This window comes from Branchiostoma belcheri, unplaced genomic scaffold, assembly GCF_001625305.1.
Source record: "Branchiostoma belcheri isolate BF01 breed outbred unplaced genomic scaffold, Haploidv18h27 scaffold401, whole genome shotgun sequence".
In the NCBI taxonomy this organism is placed as follows: Eukaryota; Metazoa; Chordata; class Leptocardii; order Amphioxiformes; family Branchiostomatidae; genus Branchiostoma; species Branchiostoma belcheri.
The window spans coordinates 581-20,333 of record NW_017804023.1 but is presented as its reverse complement, the minus strand read 5'-3'; the positions used below and the strand labels follow the sequence as shown (position 1 = coordinate 20,333).

At 43.5% G+C, this 19,753-nt stretch overlaps 1 protein-coding gene across 1 annotated transcript; it reads right to left on the bottom strand.

Moving 5' to 3' along the window:
* Window positions 1–705: 705 nt before the first annotated feature.
* LOC109477662 (adhesion G-protein coupled receptor G7-like) lies at window positions 706–11,044 on the bottom strand. The gene is made up of 13 exons (XM_019779001.1): window positions 10,988–11,044; window positions 9,819–10,116; window positions 8,129–8,235; window positions 7,652–7,795; window positions 7,043–7,137; window positions 6,724–6,851; window positions 4,835–4,996; window positions 4,075–4,448; window positions 3,580–3,698; window positions 2,567–2,850; window positions 2,061–2,130; window positions 1,656–1,792; window positions 706–1,103 (listed from the first exon to the last, which is right to left on the bottom strand). Exons 1-13 carry the CDS (start codon window positions 11,042–11,044, stop codon window positions 706–708), a joined length of 2,373 nt encoding a protein of 790 aa, XP_019634560.1.
* Window positions 11,045–19,753: the final 8,709 nt, after the last annotated feature.

Genomic DNA, 19,753 nt, shown 5'->3' with positions numbered 1-19,753 from the left:
TTTGTATGTAATTTTCGGTCTACTGTTTTTGTTTATCATTATTCAGTTTTCTTTCCTTTATGTCTTTGTATATGTCACAGGGGAGATTGGAATCCAGGGGGATCCGGAATCCTCCTAGGGGAGATTGGAATCCTTATTTCCCCTAGGGGAGATTGGAATCCTCCTAGGAGATACTTATTGAAATCCTGATATTCAGATCGAAATTCAGTAGTAGAAATACTAGAACTCAAAGATTGAATCATTTCACACCTAAACTTTAAATCAATTTCAGCATAGGTAAGTGAATATGTAAAACAGACTCAGATATTTGCACCAGGCCATTGTGAGATAGTGACTCAAAAACGAGTTTTTCCAGTTTGTTAGTGACTTGGTATATAAGGGATTGTTATGCCAGGACAAATCTTGATTCCAATCTAGTAATTCACCTACAATTATAGTAATAGGCTTGCCTAAAATGATTTAAAGTTTAGGTGTGAAATGATTCAATCTATGAGTTCTAGTATTTCTATTACTGAATTTCGATCTGAATATCAGGATTTCAATATCTCCTAGGAGGATTCCAATCTCCCCTAGGGGAAATAAGGATTCCGGATCCCCCTGGATTCCAATCTCCCCTGTGACATATACATGCATGTTCTTTTATCTATGTAAAACATAATTTTCGTACACCAGTACTACTTAACAAAAACGAACACTTCAACATTGCTACAGCGACTTTGGATTAGGTTTGGCATCGAGTGACAAAGAGCTTAGCCCAATAAGTATTGTCTGTGACGTTTGTGAAGCCGAAGAAAAAGACTTGCTCCCATTCACCTCATACAGACCCTTCTTCTTCTTTCCTATGTAGATGAACTTCTTCCAGCACGTCAGTTTCTTCCACCACTTCGTCATGTCTTCTCTCATCACACAGTGGAAGATGAAGATGAAGAGGCCCTGGAGGGTGTTGAAGATGCAGAACAGGTAGGCGAAAACCGTGCGTGCGTCATCGATGACGAAGAAGCCGAACAGCCATGTGAGACCAAATAGAGCCATGATGCTGCAGGCTCGACGAATCTGCAGGATGATCCACTGACGATCTACCTTGCTAGCATCAGCTGCAGCACCTGTACACGAAACAAAAAACCGTCCAATAGCATCATTACATTCGCCAAGAAGGTAATGTTTTCATGATCAGAGGCGTTCGTGTATGTGTGTGTAGGAAACACGATAACTTAAGAAGACTTTAATGGATTGACTTCATATTTGGTAGGTGGGTAGGTCTTGGTGAGACCTGAAAATGATTAAATTTTGGACCACCAAGCGGCTTCTTATGGTACTGCAGCGGAACTTGCGGCTTTGATATCATGACCTAGACATGTTAGGGTCACGAAATTTGAATGATAGGTAGCTCTTGTGCTGCGGAAGAAGTGACGTGAGTTTGGTCCCCTAGCGGCTTGCTCTGGAACTGCAGGGGCATTTGCTTTGATAATATTCAAACGAGGATAACTCAAGAACCGGTCGACAGATCGTCATGGTTTTTGGTGTGTAGCTTAAGGGATGCGTGACATAACTATGTGGCAATTATGCAAATATTGGTGTAATTTGCATGTGTGTGTGTGTGTGTGTGTGTGCGCGCTCTCGTGTAATGCACGCACGCTTGTGTCTTACATATCTACCTCTTAACTCTTTCTGTTTCTTTTCTTCTCTGACCAGTTTGTACATGACCAAGATGAAGACCAGCAGGTTGAACAGTAGGATGAGACCCGCTGGGATTAAGAAGGCGTAGATCAGAGGTTCTCGTGCAAGCCAGCAACTGTAAACAAATAAAGAAACAAAAAAAAATGTTTTCATTCATGTAGCTTTTGTTTCTGGCTTGTGCTATACCATCTTTGTATATTCACTTGTTCGTTAGTTTGAAGATACAGCCAAGCTGAAAGCGTATTAATTAGGTTCCTTAACGTCCTTCACGAGTGTATGGTGTATCTGTGACATATTCTCAGGATGAAGAAATTTTCAAAAGCACTGCGGTGAGATTGCTACATGTTTGAAAACATTACCTACGCTTTGAAAACATTACTTACGCTTCCTCCATTCTATAATTGTAGAGACTTGAGGGCCCAGCAGTTGACAGCGTGGCAACAAGAGGAAAGCCTGGAGAAACATGCCAAAACACTCTAAAAACTAGAGTTCCACGGCCTTCGCCAAATGACGTTAACCTTTCTTCACCCCAAAACAGTCTAAGAATGACATTTCCTCATAAATTTTGCAAGTGAGGTCCTTATTTGGTCCTTATTCCTTATATTCGAGCGGTTCTTGAGTTATTCTTCTTAAAATGTTTCAACAAACTCCCCTGCAGTCCCAGAACAAGCTGCAATGTGAACGCCTCTGAAAACATAGCCTGCTTGGCGCAGGTAATCAACCTTTCATTTCTAAAGGCTGAACTACAGGAGCTAACATGTATGAATAAAATACATGAACATGTGAAAACTAGAACTATATCAGAAGCTTTATGTCACTCACCGTATGCGTGGACCAATTGGAATTGAGTACCCATTTTAGGTGATTATGGGAAGAAACAAAAACTCACCCCACGCTACAGCACCAGCCTTGATGACGAAGTTCTCAGAGACATGGTCAAACACTTGCACAACGGCTCGGTACAAGTTAACGGCTTCCATTGCCATCCACATCAAAGCAGCCAATAGGAAGTAGTGTAACAATGCCGCCACAACCTTACAACCAATGGGAGAAGCCGTCCGGTTGATGCCAGCGAGGAAGATGACGAGAATGGCCAACAGAGCCACGCAGAGGTTGATGAGAACGAGTCGCTGGTTCTTAGCATGACCTGTTCTGGTTCGGCGTTTGTCTCTTCTGGAGTTATAAATACATGAAGTATGCTAACACTGAGTTTGTTTTTCCGGTAATTAGTACCACATGATTTCTGATAATGTCAGAAACCCGTTCCCATGGCAACACAAACATCTATCAATGTATTACGTATCTAAGGCAATGTTAATTTGATTATATGGATGATATCCGCGCGCGCATGAATTTTCGGCCGTTTCAAAAAAAAGTTTTCAACTATAATGTAACTCGTACAAAACAGTTGTAAAATGAGCAATATATAACGTAAGTTGCAAAACAAAATATTTCAAACTATACCAATGTCGTAGAATGCCAAAATCAATTGAAAAAGACAAGACGCAAAGAAATGAATTTGAAGAGTAGATTATTCGACATACCAGACTCAGTCATTTGTTCAACCTTCATGACCACGTAGATTTGGATAATGAAGGCAACCCTTTTTGCAAAAATTTTCGCGTTAGTTTGGGGGTTCCAAGATGATGTCATCCATATAATCAAACCAACATGCATATGGCCTAATTAATATGAAATTGTTGCCAGCTATATTTTAGAAAAAAGTCACCAAATTTGATGGTTCTAGTGCCGTTCAAGCCCCCCCCCCCCACGGTCTTACTAAGGTTAAATGTTGTTTGCATTGTTATCATAAAATACTTTCATATATGGCATTAAATGCTTTGTAACCTGTATAAAATGAATTTGTTCTTGTCAAAGCCGCTCAGACATAAGATTGCTTACCTTGTGATGATAAAAGAGAGTAGAGTCAAGACCAGACAAGCGATGGAGACGACACAGCCCACAATAGTGATGATCTCTAGCGGTTTCTCATGGTCTCCAAAACCCTCGCCGGACACATCCTGAATAAGTAACAATCCAAATGTTAAACATGTATATAGCATATATAACGTCATGTTCTTAAATCGTGCTAAACTATGTGTTCATAGTATTACGTGAAAAAAAATGTGCATTAGCAGGCAAGGATCGTCACGCAAAATTAGCAGTTGGAATGGGCCATGTTCTTTAGATTTCATCATCAACTAGTTGCTGCCTAGTGCCCTCACATATTGTCTTGTTATCTGGAACACGGTTTAAATTTGATATTCAGGAGTAATAATAAAACGTGCAGATGTATTATGAAATCTATTGTGATTTTTTGAGCTGGTTGCTGTGCAGTTCACCATCACTGAGCAGCAACACGCAAAGTACTTAACAACTGTTTGTGTTGTTACTTACAAAGATGATGGCGAAGTTGGTGAGGTGGTTACAGGCGCACGTGTACCGTCCCATGTTTTCGCCCCTGCTCTCACACCCTTCAGTTGACCACGCGTCGGCATCAAAGTCCCAAAACACACATTTGACCTCCCTTATATCTTCAGGAACAAAACTCTCCTGTAAGGGGACAAAGGTGGTGATAACCGGTTCGGGCAGGTCCTTAACACGCCTCCCTGCGATTCTGCCGCCGATGATGCGGGTTCCCACGGCACCCTGGGAATGGACCGTGGCACTCTGGGAAGGCCCCACGGCACCCTGGGAAGGCCCCACGGCACCCTTGGAAGGCTGGACGAACAGGCTGCTGCTGTCGTAGAGCGTGTAACTCAGACGGACATCTGCGAGTGGAGCAAATAAAACTCTCCTTCGATATTTGCCCACTAAATAAATCTATAGCATGTCACAAAAATCAGATGTTTAAACCAAAAGCATTACCAAAAAAAGCTGTCAGGGGACCGTCTTTTTTATTTTGCTAACTTACACAATAACATTGCTGACAGGTCCATTTACAGTGTTTTGAGTTGTTGTGTTGGTTGTGTTGTCAACAAGGATGGCACAACTACACTGCAAGAAATCCTTCCTCGTTAAAACATGCATAAAGCTACACGCGAGTGACGAATTGGAACTTCACACTCACTCTAATGTGTCGGTAAAGAATACATTTTGTGCACCATAGACATTTTTTGGGCAAAGATCTGTTAACCTTAGCTGAAAGCACAAGTACCTGACATGTTTTTGATCTGTATCATATTTGAGATGTTAGGAGGTAACGAGATAGAGATGTCAGCAGTCTGCTGAATGTCTCCTCCATCCTCCGTAGTGAAGCTTGTAACGTTGCCTTCCGTCAAACTGTCGGAGTCGTTTCCACTCAGGGAGAAGGCGAATCCTTAGAAAATTAACGGATTTTCTAGTTAACTTGACGTTTTTTCAACAAAACACCCGTGTAGCTTATTTAATGAGAACTAATCAATGTTATATGAGCAACACAGATATCAATTGTTTGAGAGTGTGATTTTCAATCCCGATCGATGTTCGGCAGTTTAGATATCTGACATGAGACTTTTTGTCAACATCACGGTAAACAGTATATGACAGAGATACAAGGAATTAAAGAAATAAAGAAATGTGTGAATTCAAATGTTACATTAGCAAGAAAGTCCATCTAAGTAGGTTCAATACACAATGAGAAATAAACTGTTCTCCAACTCAAATTAGATTTTAATCGTGAGAATTTTCGACCAAGGAGGACTGACTTCCTCAGCTATGTTTTGTAGGACATTCATACATACATTTTGGGTAATGGCATGACAATTATTGGATATAGTTATGCAGCAAGTTTAAACTGTAATTTCCAACACAAGAAATTGGTCTGTGACGCCCCCCGTCTCTGTTGAGGGATGGTTGTAATGCCCTGATGTAGATGACCTCTTTAAACCCTCGTGCAAAGAAATCCGGTTCTGAGTCCAGGATTCTTACTTTGTCCAGTGAGACTGAATGACCAGGCGATGCTATGTGTATATATGTTGTGAAACCTCAGGAGTAGTCGAGCTAGGTCGTTTGTGTTCTAAGAACCTAGCCTTGAGAGATCTTTCAGTCTCTCCAATATAGGTTTCCTTACACGGGCCCTTGGAAGTCTGTCCTTGACACTGTACATATATAGAATACGACACGGGGCATTCCGTATCGAGACCGAAGGCGATGCGGAATACACCGTGTTGTATTTTATTTATGTCATACCCACCCAAGAAAACACGCCTTTCAATGCAAGATGAGCCAAAAGTTGGTGCCACTAAACCCTAAAATGCAACAACATCAATTCCAACGTCCGGATTCTGTATTTGAATTTTCGAAAGGGGCACAAGCGGGTAGGGCGAAACGCGTTCGAGTCGTTTTATGGAAGCCATGGAAGCGTTCGATAACGGGTTCCGGACCGGGCCGTAAGTACGGCCCGGTCTGGAACCCGTTATCGAACGTTATCGCAGCCCGGGTATGATATAAGGTAAACTACCCCACACTTGCTTTCCTTTGATGTTTTGTCCTTAGGTGCGACCAGTATATTCCGGAGGGTTCTAGTTGGTTTAAAACAGGTCTTAATCCCATGTGCAGCGAAGATCCTCCTGAGCCCTTCACTCAGGTCTTTTCTGTAAGGTAGAACAACTAGGCCTCTATTTGAGCTTTGTTCTTGCTATGATACTGGTTACTGTCTGTGGGCTTAGTTGTTCTGCCTTACATATACACATAGAATCGCCTGGTCATTCAGTCTCACTGGACAAAGTAAGAATCCTGGACACAGAACCGGATTTCTTTGCACGAGGGATTAAAGAGGCCATCTACAACAGGGCATTACAACCATCCCTCAACAGAGACGGGGGCGCCACAGACTTTCTGCAACCTATGATCCACTGCTCACGAAGTCACGTGTGTTATCTGCGTGACGTGACGTAAACGGTGGATTGCTCATTCCTTGACAAAGACTGGAGTTGTACAGTCGAAAATTTGGGTGAGTCCAATTTCTTGTCTTGGAAATTACAGTTTAAACTTGCTGCATAATGACTTCTACCTACACAGATGAACTTTCAAAATTATTGGATATAATGTTCAGTTTTTGCTTACCTTGTCCCTTGTCCAACTCTTCTGGACTGATGTCAGCTGCCTGCAGTGCCAGTCTTGGGCGCACGGCGGTGTATGTATCTGTTGTCAGTATGACCGTATCAGCAAATGTCTCCAGTGCCTGGACGGCTCTAAAAAGCAATGAAAAATGATGTACTCTGGTACTTATACATGCCATCTGCCATTTCGGCTAAACTGCAGAAACCGTATTAAAGCACGCGTACTACGAATTCTAGTGTGTTACGTCAAAGTACAGTTGTACCGGCTATAAAATACACATGTAGGTTCAGTACAGGTTTAACGGTTGTATGTCAGGCGTTACCTGGTCGGCCCTCCCCTTTCTCCTTGACTTTGCTGAAGAACTGTGACGTTCACTTTAAACAGGTTGTCTACAGTTGTCAGAAGGGAGTCTCCGATCTATGGGATACAGAAGCCTCCGTTACAGACACCAACAAGTTTTTTTAGTTACACGCCCTCATGTTCAGTAGAGCATTTACAAACAAAATTTAGCAAGGGATCGGAACCTAATGATTATGATATTGCTCATTTCCCTATAGATGTATATAAACATAACTTGGCACTGCACAAATTCCACTCTTTACTCACACCTTAAAGCATGCGTAAATGTTCCGTTTAGTCACTCGCGTGTCTCTAAGCAAGATATAAGGTGTGTTTAAAGACATTTAAAGATATAATTTTATGCTGTGCGACAAGGAATTGGAACCTGGTAGATATCGGATTGTTCATGCTCTAAGCTCTAAATTGTTCTAAGCTCTAATAACAACGAACTCCTATCTTTAAGCACATCTTAAATCATGTATAAAGATATACGTGACGTGAGCGAAGAAACAAAACCTTTACGCATGTTGAAACAATGTCAGAGAGGATGGTAAGTAGCAAAAGACCAGGAAAATGTAAAGTAATATCTGACCTGCTCAGTGGCGCTGGCGTTGACTATTTTCTGTAAAGTGGCGATAACGGTGTCCACATCACTAGACGAGAGAGTTTCAGTCTGTGTTGTGATCAGCTGCAGTTCCGTTGCCACAGACAGAGCCGTCTCGTTGTTCACTACAATCTGCAAAACACACAATCTTTCACTGCAGTACGAAGAGAAAGCGCAAATTTAACCATCCCAAATATTATCATAATTTATCCATACCCTTTTGGGATAACTTACCTAGAACAGTTTGGTGTAAATACTTACCTGGGACAGTTTGGTGTTAACACTTGTGGGGTCGTTTGGCGTAGTGGCAGAGTGCGCGACTCGGATGATGTATTTGTCCCATGTGTTGGTGGTGGCATAAATATAAGTTTAAAAAACTTGAGTGTGCCGTCACCACGTCTGGAGATTAAATGTTGGAATAAATAAAAAAACACTTACCTCTTACAGTTTGTTGTAAATACGTACCTGAGACAGGTTTTGTAAGTCAGTACCACACGTGAGGAGGACCGGCTGGTCCCACACTGCAGCTCCATTTTGTGTGATCCGACAGAAACGAGTGGCCAGGGGCTTCTCTGTCGAGTACAATATGAAGACGCATATATGTCACAAATACATGGTAGTCTATTGATTTCTCGAAAGCTTAAGTACCGGGTTCGAATCTCAAGCAGGTCCAAGAGGTTGTTATTTCCGCACTCAGATCTGGTGAAAATAAATAACTAGCGTCAATTAAAAAGAGTCCCCCATGTCGATAGAACGTTAGGCAGGAGGTTGGTGTTTAGGCATGTTAAGGAGAGCTATTGGATCCTGACTGACATTAGTGGATCAAACCTGTCACTTTTTCAAAGTTTCCACTTAATCAACCTATACAGCCGCTGTTTTGCTCCTTATGTGGTTTACAGGCAGGTTATGTAAACTAATAAAAACGTTTTCATGTGTCTTCTGTTAGCTCATAACAGAGAATGGGATGGTGTACCCTTCGTAATATACAGACTATTTCTCTGACTTTAAAACGCAGAAAAGGCATTAACCGGATTCTGCTCTATTTCGTAAGTGCCAATTTCCAAGTGCCACTGTACCGGTCCAAATCCATCCTGTTTACTAGTAATGCACGTACACATTTATTAAAGGTTTCATGGGTCATTTTTAACTATTTAATATCAAAACATTCACCTTACGATAACTGTTTTCCGACGGGGCCAGCACAGTACAAGACATGGTCAAACAAATAAAAATAACAAACAGTATACATAACAACACAACGTCCAATGAGTCAAAACAGAGTCATAGTCCCAAAATCATTTCCTAGCCGTTCTATGGTTAAAAAAGGTACAAATTTGGAGTGGAGGTCAGAGGTCAAGATGTTACATATACTAACCATTTTCTGCAGACGAGTTACAGCGTTCAGCAGAGTAGGAGAAACTTCCGCCGTCTGTACGTGAAAAAGTCACCTGTCCGACTTCGGTGTCAACAGACTTCTCTTTGCAGTAGTCTGCCGTAATGTAATGATAATAACAAGCATGACTCGGTGTATCTAAAACATTAACGAACAAACTTTAGAATAGGCTTCTTTGATAAGATAAGAATTTCAAAGGTCATCTTCTGTATAATATGATCATCTGATTTCATGCAAATTAGGACTTTATTTGCATGACTAATAAGGAACATCATTCATTCGTACACATCATTGGGCAAACTCTCCTTTTCGTTAAGGAACGCTTGATTTGGAGATCTTCTGGCACTTTTAAATAACATATGCCTCATATCATCTACAAGAGAAGACAGGTAGATAAGTACATTAAAGGCACTAAACGGGGTTTTTATAGTTGTAAAACGGGATTTTCAAAGTCTTTACCTAGATCTTTAAACGTGTTGCTCCGGAGTAAAATAACACTCCGGAGTAAGTATGTTTCGGTGTAAAATATTACTCCAGAGTAAACATTACTCCGTTTTGGAATGGAGGGTCTACATGGGGGGATCCTGAAGAATTAAAGCAAGCAATTCAAAATAATTAACCAACATCGCTTAACGTAGAGTGGGCCTAAACTATGATTAACGATGTATCGAAATAGCTCACTGCGCCTTATAGAAAAAAGGCATGCAGACTCTCACTGTAACCATGCTGAGTTCTGTGCATTAAAAATCTGTAAAAACAAACGAGACTGAAACCTGTGGACTGTGGAGCGATGCTTGCTGTACGTGTTGTCGGTCGGCTCACACTCGGTGTCTGGCTTACTGTCGGTGTGCTTACAGCAGGCGTCTGGCTTACTGTCGGTGTGCTTACAGCAGGCGTCTGGCTTACTGTCGGTGTGCTTACAGCAGGCGTCTGGCTTACTGTCGGTGTGCTTACAGCAGGCGTCTGGCTTACTGTCGGTGTGCTTACAGCAGGTGTCTGGCTTACTGTCGGTGTGCTTACAGCTGGTGTCGGTGTTGTACCTATCCCGAGCCGCTGTGCACTATGGGAGGGGGAAGATATCAATCACCCACACATGCCAGTTGCTGTGTAGCCACCGTTCCAGCAGGTCACCCATATGGCAGCTCCTGCCAAAGTATAGTATAATGCGCGGATGTCTCCTCAGGAAGGACAGCAAGAGCATGGCTAGGCCCAGAGAACTCATCCCGACCACACGACGAACACCTTTGGAGTTTGTGTAATAGGACATAACCTCCGTGTGCGGGAATGTTTGAGGAGAGGAGACTTAGAATGCTGGATGTGCGTGTATGTGGTTTCCCGCCAAAAAACAGGGCCGAACCTACAAAGCGTTTTCTCGGCAGTCAGCTACCTTCCCTGTGTCCGTGCGAGGTACTGTGTTTTATTCCAGTTGACCATTTTTTAATACTAGTATGTGGTGCAAGCTGTATCGTAAAACGAAGAAGTATGCCAAGATGGCTAGCCAAGAGTGAATTTGTTTGTCCAACTTCCCCTCAGCCTGGGCCCCCAACTGTTATGATTGAGGGTGTTGATTTTTGGTTTTGACTGCTGCACTAGTTTTCTGGTTATAATATTTTTGTTCCATTGTTATTTTACAAAATGTGTCACCGGACATGTTAGACAGGCGAGAAACACAGACAACTTACGTTATATGTTGAACGGATGGTTTGAGAAAAAATTTGTTTCGCATAGCTGAGGAGATTAGAACATGTGTGTGAAGTTACCATCTCTGTGCCGGGCCTCTACCGGGGGTGATCCATTTCTGTGGTGCTTGGGGTGTAAGTTGAGTCTATTATTATGTTCTTTTTGTAACAACGTTGACATGACAGTAAAATTCGTTGTCAAGAGACCAACAGGGAATGATAGGTTTGTTTTCATGAGTAACCCCTGCTTACAGACGAGCAATAGAAGAGATAGTAATGACGCTCCACAGATGTCGAAAGGAATGCCATCATAACAAGCTGAGGCTTTGTGCCCCCTGTTGTGCCCCCATCTGTGAACAGTTTAATCCTTGTGCCCCCCCCCCGTGCTACAAGAAAAGGAAAATAAAAAGTCACATTTTGAATGTCAGAAGCGATCTGGTCGTTGTATTGAGTGGTAACTTATGAGTATGACTCGTCAGGTGGAAGTTTTTGGTTATGACCGGATGTTAATGGAAGCACTGCATTTTCCCCATGTCAACCGGTGTTAAAGTGAAGGAATGTTTATGATGCGATGGGTGGAGGCTATGTGCCCCCCACGTTGGAAGAACAAATGAGTCCCAGTGAATTCTGATACACACTATCACTGTGGGACACATGTTGCTATGAAGCCTCCCGACGTACGCTCCGATAGGGTGTAAACACTGTACTGTTGCGTGCACATTGTAACAAACAAGCTAACAACACATCACTGTTTGAGTCATGTGAATGCTTCCTACCCCTAACACCTCCCTCGCCTCTCGCTGATTTCGTATCATTCTGAGTACGGTCAGAGTGAGGTGGGTTCCACGAATGCATGTTTGTGTTTAGTGGTAACAAATTGAGTGTGCCAGGATGAAATATTGTAACACTAGTCCCTCTGTGACATAAGGTCAGTTGCACAAGTAATTAGCTTTGTTACGGGGACAATAACAGAAGTAAAACATGCTAGAGAGATACGTTATTTTAAAAAATGATGGTATCCGCCGCTTAGGAGAAAATGTGCGGGTTGCCTTATTCTCCTTAGCGGTGACCGGTACCGTCAAATTCCCAGCGATTTTCTCGCAAAGCCCCTGACAAGAAAACTATTTGTTCACGACCGGCCGTCTGTCTGTTTCGTACTGTACACTTACCCCAAGAAACGTTACATTTGTGTGTTGTTTTCATAGTGTATATGCCACCTGGACCGGGCAGTACCCGCAGGTGTGTTGGAAGTACTGTGTGTACTGTGACATAATGTATATGCCACCTGGACCGGGCAGTACCCGCAGGTGTGCTGGAAGTACTGTGTGTACTGTGACATAATGTATATGCCACCTGGACCGGGCGTACCCGCAGGTGTGCTGGAAGTACTACGTGTACTGTGACATAATGTATATGCCACCTGGACCGGGCGTACCCACAGGTATGCTGGAACTGAAGAGTACTGTGATGTGCTGGAAGAGTAATGTGACTTGCTGTACTAGTATGTGCCACCTGGACCAGGCAGTTCCCGCAGGTGTCCTGTTGTAATGCATGTTGTCACGCATGAAGGTTGGAGAAAACACGAGAAAATACTAGTACAATATGTCACCTGGAACAGGCAGTTTCCCACAGGTGTGTTGGAAGAGTACTGTGACATATGCATGTGTCACCTGGAACAGGCAGTTTCCGGCAGGTGTGCTGGAAGAAAGGTTATACATCAGCGACCCAGACTGGGCTGTCACCCGCAGGTCTGCTGGAAGAGCATTTGATACCACAAATGAACCAATAGGTACAGAAAAGTATAAGCAGAACTGAACAATGTCAAACTGGATGTTGTGGTCTTGACCCAAGACATTTTGTAGGTCAAACGGGCACACATGTAAACCCCTCCCCATGGAACTGACAGAAGTATTGAGAGGGGCATACCATATACGCCATATGCTTACATGCTTCCCAGCTGCCTGGGTGAAGCTGCATTTCACGTGAACGTACACACGTCTGGATTGCCTATCAATTAGGTTTCAATCCAAGGTTTAAAAAAAAAAAAAAAACTTAGGGTCGAAGCCAGTGGCTTTCTCCATCTGGGTTGTACCAAGCCAAAACCTGATATCCGGGCTGACCGTTGTGACCCCACATCCCACGGGGCAAGCAGTACAGGTCCGAACAAGCCCACTAGCACCATGTAGCACATGCCGGTGTATCTTACGACCTAGGTGTCCATTTCAGCTAGGCAAGGATATCTAAAAAATAGTCCAGGCAAAGTCAGCTGGACAAAGTAGTTTCATGGGAAGATAGTCCCGCTGACAGGGGCTAGAAGATATACCCAGGTATCAGTCGGGCAGAGTTTCAAATCACACTGTAACATCCTGTGCGTAAAAAATACCAGTAACTACGCAGCGGTCATTTGCTTGCCTCCAACAATGGTTCCGTGATCATGATGAGCGGCATAACCATAGCGCACTGCCTTTTATTCAGGGACGACACCCAAGGAAGTCGTCTAATATCTAGGGAAGGGCAATGAATATGTCTCACAACTTGCCTCACCCGGCACGAGAACGTATAAGACCCAGGGCTATCAGAGCGACATTTGGTACGCCTCGCGCACACTCGTGCACCACGACAACTCGTGCACCACGACAACAAGATAGAGGGTAAAATAATAACACGTGGCGAAGGCTACACCTTGTTGGGGACAAGGTAAAAGAGAGTTCATAACTAGTGAAATGCTCAACAAGGAACACACACATGGCTCTGATGAGGCAATAATAAATACAAGGCCACAGAAAGGCCTACATGGCCCCGTTTTCCGTCAAGCATTATGCGCCAAGTTTGTCGGGGCAATACCGCTGTCAGACACCACATGATTCGAATGAAACAACCCTGCTCGTCACCAGAACCATTGCAAATCAGTACAGACAGAGCACCTCATGCTGCGCTTGACACGGGATTTTGTCGCGCGGCCGAGGATGGAGAACTTGACACAAGCTGGCATGCGGCTGTGTTCTGGCGGAGGCGTTTGACGTGATGCATACTTCATTTCGATGTAGTATAATACTAGCACGTTGCACGTGGACAATGATTACTTTTCCCACATGTACATATACCCGAACTGCCGTTCCAATTTGGTCGACCCGCTGAATTTACCATTACGCCTTACAAGGAACCACCATACAGACCTAACACCTGAACCGACTACAGTCGATCAGGCAGAAGAGTACAGGACTCTAAAGGTCCACACACTTTTTTCCGTAAGATATAATGAGCTACATATGTGTATACCAGCGATACCCGGGTATAGCGATACCGCCTTAGAAGGAGTGATTGACGGATTGAGACCCGAGTCTAAAATATCGGCAGCCATTGTATTGCAGTACTGTTAACTCAGAACAAAAGCGGATGAGCAGATGTAACGAGGAAGAAAGTTTTCCTTGTACTTGTAGTGCAACAATATATTTTGGGCATATAAGTTCCAGAAAGAGACGTCGACATGGATCGACAGGACAAGGTCATTTTACCAACAAGGGTAAAATGACACACACAGACGACAGTGGCGTATGAAACCAAACCCAAAATTACCTACAGGACAATGTAGGACCGGTACCCATATACAATGATTATCCGGAAAGACGTCAGACACAAGCTACTGTGGTACCTGAGGATAGAAACTGAAGCAAGAACACCTGTGCCACTGAATGGGATGAAACATCAGGGCTCTTCTTGCCAAGTTGAATTTGAGACCAGATGTTTCAAGCATTTCCTGAGCTTTTTGGTACTTCTGATAAGTTTGCATTGTTGGCATTTGTTACGCTAGAAGACTTAGAGAAGTATTATGAACAGCAAAAGAATCACCTGGACAAAGTCTACGACCAAGACAAAAAGAGAGGAGAGTGGTCCAGCCACGAATTGTATCAAAAGTTCACTGTGAAAGAACTGTGAATAGGAGGCAATAGTGTCTGTCCGATATGGTAGCGGTAAAGATCTTCTAAATGTTATCATGTAGAGTTTCCCAATCATAACCACAAAAAGGTCAGTAGGCCATGTGTAGCCACACTAATGAGAAAAGTATTTGGCAAGAAAAAAAAACACATTTCTATATCCCAAAAGGACATTTTGCTACCGTAGTATAACAAAATCCTTGGAGGATTTGCTACAGAGGCCTGGTTTTCTGGAATCATGTGAGGAGTGGAGACAGAGAGACACTCCACAGGGCATGTACACGGATGTGTGATGATGGGAAAGTCTGGTTGATGGAAAACCTTTCCTTGCTGATCGGGGTAACCTGGCTTTCATGCTTAATGTGGACTGGTTCCAGCCTTACAAATGTACAAGACTCAGTGGGTGTAATGGATCTGGTTATCATGAACCTTCCAAGAGAAGTAAGATTTAAGGAAGAGAATATTATCGTTGCTAGTATTATCCCGGGTTCAAATGAACCAAAGATGCGTATCAATGGCTTTCTCAAACCTTCTGTAAATGAGTTGCAACAGCTATGGGAAGGTGTGTATATTGGAGAACAATTTCACCGAGCTGCCGTATTATGCCGGGCGAGTGACATTCCCGCAGCCAGAAAGGCAGGGGGCTTTTATGGTCACATGGCCACTAAAGGGTGTAGCAAATGCCTTAAGAGCTTCCCTAGAAACACGGGAAATCAAGTTGACTATTCCGGTTTTGAAGAGGGGTGGCCTCCTAGGAGCCACGATGACCACTGCAAATATGCTGCAGATGAAAAAAAAACATTTCTGAACAGGAGAGGATTGAAAGAGTATCGTGCGAGATATAGCTGAGACTTCACATGACCTGCCCTACTTCGATGTTGTCCGGATGCATGTCATTGATCCGATGCACAACTTGTTGGAGGGTACAGCAGGCATTATTCTGTCTTCATCCAGAAACCACCACAAACAGCTGCTGAAACAGCTCGAGAAAAAGGCCCCGAAGCTTGAAACTGTGCGCCATCTCAGTGACCTGGAGTTTCCGGGACGCAGAGCGTTTGTGGCTGGTTTGGGGTGGAGGGAATGGTGAGCAAAGTGCTGCAGGGGTATCTTTGTTTCAACAAGGATACCTCACAGAGAACTGTGGGGGCAGTATCAGAGACCACCTTCCCATGAACTTCAGAGTGGCTCCTAGCTCGATCATGGCAGAGAACGAGGTGCGCCAGTTCATCACCAATGTCTTCGTCAGAACCCATCTCCAAGAAAAGATGACAACATCTAGCTAAAGTATTAGAATGGACAGAACCACAATCCCCATAGACCTGCTCAAGAAGTACCCCAGGGATGCTCAGACCCACTGTGAAAGGATTGCAGACTTCCTGCTTCCAGGACATGGAGTGTACTGGCACAAAGAGGAAGGCCAGATAGTGTTCCATGATTCACCAAACGACCAGCCCAACCCACTGTCAGGCCCAACGCTCCACCATTTCCACACAAATAAACATGATTTGAACAAGATTCTGAAATACGTCTGCGGTCCCACCTTGTAAAGTGGCTCGCTATCCAAGCTTCTTTAGTTTTACGTATGATCGAAAACGGGTTCGGCCTTCCCTTTTTAAGCCTCCTAGCTACTATGAGGTTTCCAAACCAGCCCTCCTGCTACCAACATGATGATATGGTTACTGGGTACTCTTGATCAACAGTACATGTCCGGGCACACAGAAGGAAATGAGGGTATGGGAATGATGGGATACATGAAGAAACATCCCATTGGGAAGGACCTAGAGACAGGCAGACCTGTGAAAGTAGTCATAAACATCTATTTTCTTATTGGCCTGTTTAAATTAAATACTTTAAGCTGTTGGGTTGATAGTGGATTTCAGGAAGGCTCCTTTTTGTTCTGGAATGAATGTGTCAGGCTTTTGCTGTGAGGTGGATTGTGTTACAATCGCCTACTTATTTTGTGATATTACTTTCAGGGTGCAAATTGCAACTACACGTCAGAAGAAATCATGTGGGAGATGGTCCTGGTGCTGTCTGACGGACCCCGAGGGGAGGACTTCTCCACCCTTACAACGCTATCCTGACGACACGACAAAACTGCACTACAATCTTCATCAACAATATGGATCCTGATGAGGGGTATGGCAGTGACATTGAAGTCTATGATCGGGCCGGAGACGTAAGTGAAATAATTTGCTAATTATCATTTTTTGACAAAATATATGACTCGAGCTCGTTAAAATGCTTTACGATTAGATATTATCCAAATCACCACATGTAGTATGTTTCCCAAATATATGTACCAGAACTCAAAGCAAAACACGAAGTTTGGTTGTCAACTTAGTAAGACAAATACTTTATGCCTACAATATTTAAACCTAGTTTTGCAGTACTTTGGTACTGTAGTGAGCACAGTACAGCCTGGTTTATGAATGAACCACTAATGGTTGTGTTTGTTTTTGTCAGAGCCAAAATGGCTGTATATAATGTATGGTCCCCTGATGAGAATAGGGGTGCCATTTTCCAAGCCAAGAAGGTGTCAAAGCCTGAGAAAAAAACTGACATTAAGGTGGGGGGCACTGTCACCATCAAAGGTCAAGGTGATGACTCATACGAGGGAAAATTGATCTTTAGCACACAATCAGAGATTTCAGCAACCTCCTGGACGTCAAGTTCAACATGGTGCGGGACACTCGCATGGAAGTGTTCCGTGCGAACAGATTTAATATATTGTTCGAGTGCGCAGCGGGTGTATTCTATCATAGCAGTCACCTGCGTACGATGTTTGAGGAAGGGTATGTCAAGGCTGGCAACAAGTTGCTGCGTGCCGTGCTGGCAGACATCAGCAGCGAGCCACTGTTAGCAGGTTGTAGGGCGCTGGCCTTCATCTACGTCCACATCACCGTACTGGAGACTGGTGGAGAGCAACAACGTCCACATCTTGGACCTCACGAAGTCGCTCCAGGAAGTACTGGCCCTGTTCCAGCAGTGGTCCAGAGACGCATCACCCCTCCTTCAGCCTGATTTGCCACCTGTCTTCTCCACACCGACTGGTCCACTCACACCAGTTAAGGATGAGCTCTTCTCGTCTTTGTACAGTAACCCAAGTGAGGAGATGACAGATCTGACAGAACAGGCGCTGGAGGTCATCATGGCTAACATCGGAGTGGTGATCCAGCGACGGTTCAAGGACCAAGCATCCCTCGCCAACGGCAGTGATCTGACCCTGAGAGCTGACACGGCAGACATGAACAAATCCAACAAGCGAGGCGAGAACGATTTTGGATACTGGTCCTACCTGCAGACTGCCAAACCATCGATAAGTGGAATGGCTGCAGAGGGGCAGCTAAAGTTCAAGTTCAACAGCACGGACGCTTGGCTGGATGCACTGGCCACAGAAGATCCAGCAAAGATCAAGTCAATCATGTTGCAGGCCAGGAGGGAGAGATGACAGTGGCATAAGAAGTATTAAGACAGAAAGAAAGAGCTGCAAGAGAGGGAAGAGACAAAGCTTCGGGAAAGAGCAGCAGAACACGCTGCGAACGTTAGAAAGAAGGAAGAGCAGATGGCAACACAAAGGACACTGCTACAGGAGCATGGTGGACCGGTTTCGAGTGAAGCCAGCTGCAGGGACTTCCTAAAGCAGGTGTCAGCACTCCCCAAAGTCAAGCAGAATGAAATTCTCAGGAAACAAATCCAGTACATTAAAGCAAACAACAGGAAACAGAGATCAGCTGCAGGCAAGTAAGGGTAGCAACTACAGGAAGACCCTGTAGTTGCTATCATTACAATCCATAAAGGCGTTCTGAACTTATGCTGACTACAAATGTGCAGAAACACACACACACACACACACACACACACACACACACACACACACACACACACGCCAAAAACATTACCTCCAAGGTAATAATTTAAATAAAGACATCTTCAATATTTCATTTCTGTTGAAAGGCAGCATCAACAACTGCAGCGGTACCCCGTGTGAGGGAAACTAGGCCAAATGGCACCCTTTTGGCCTTGGCGGAGGAGCGGGGACGCCAGGGAGAAGCAGGTAAGTAAAACAAAATCAGCAGCAGCAAATTCGCCCTAACGCGTAATTTGTCCCTTATATACTACATTGAGCATACGCGTTACCTTTATGCAACGTAAAACGTAATCCGTGAATTACTAGTACACTCATTTTAAAATCGTCCTGATTAACGTAATTCGTAATCTGCGTCAATAATTTTGCGTCATTCATAATCACTACACTCCCCCATGCCGAAGCAACATGCTGACAATTCTTTTCAAAAGTTAATGTGATTGGTCAACTGATAGCAATACCTTTCTGTTTCAGTGACATTACATGTCCACGAGCTCACAGAAGAAGGCAGACAGCATCCTGCCTTCGCACAGCTTGATTCGGTAAAGCTGAGTAAATATATCTTAAGACATTAACCGTTCATCGTTTACTTCCTTCCCTCTCTTTGCTGTGAATAAATCAACCAAGTTATTTCACGCATACATAAGTATATGTAGAGACAAAACCACACGGTAAATGGTGATTAGTACAACAGTTGCATCTGTTAACAGTGTTTGAATTTGTTCCAGGTGCCAGGTGACATCACCATCGACTTGAGTATCTTCTTGATAAGAATGGAGACAGTACAGTAGAATAGAGTATTATCATTATATACATATATATATTCTAATGCAAAGTGCTGGAAATCTATACATTACAACAATACTATATACTACCTATCATCTACTGTTAGTTACGCTTTGTTCTCTCTTTTTTAAACATTTGGATATATAATTAATTACATACTTTACATTCGTTCTTGCATGACATCGTGTTTAAACATTTCCTGCTTTGACATTTTCTTACATATCTTGTCTAATTGTCATTTAAAAGTATCGAATAGCTCTTGTCGTTCATCTTTATATAATGTACAGTCAAGTACAAATTGTATCTCGTTTTCAACATATAAATGATTACATAATTCGCACGTTCTACCTTTCAGAGGGGTACGGCTATGCCTGCCGGATTCTATACGTAAGGGATTATCACTAGTGCGAAGTTTACACATGGCTCTGC

Excerpts from the sequence above, each read along its gene's own strand:
- LOC109477662 (XM_019779001.1), bottom strand. The coding sequence starts at position 11,044 with ATGGCATTCCTTTCGACATCTGTGGAGCGTCATTACTATCTCTTCTAT. Across the intron at positions 7,138-7,651 it reads ACGCCAGCGCCACTGAGCAG|ATCGGAGACTCCCTTCTGAC; the intron begins GTCAGATATTAC and ends TGTATCCCATAG. Across the intron at positions 2,851-3,579 it reads CTCTCTTTTATCATCACAAG|AAGAGACAAACGCCGAACCA; the intron begins GTAAGCAATCTT and ends TTATAACTCCAG.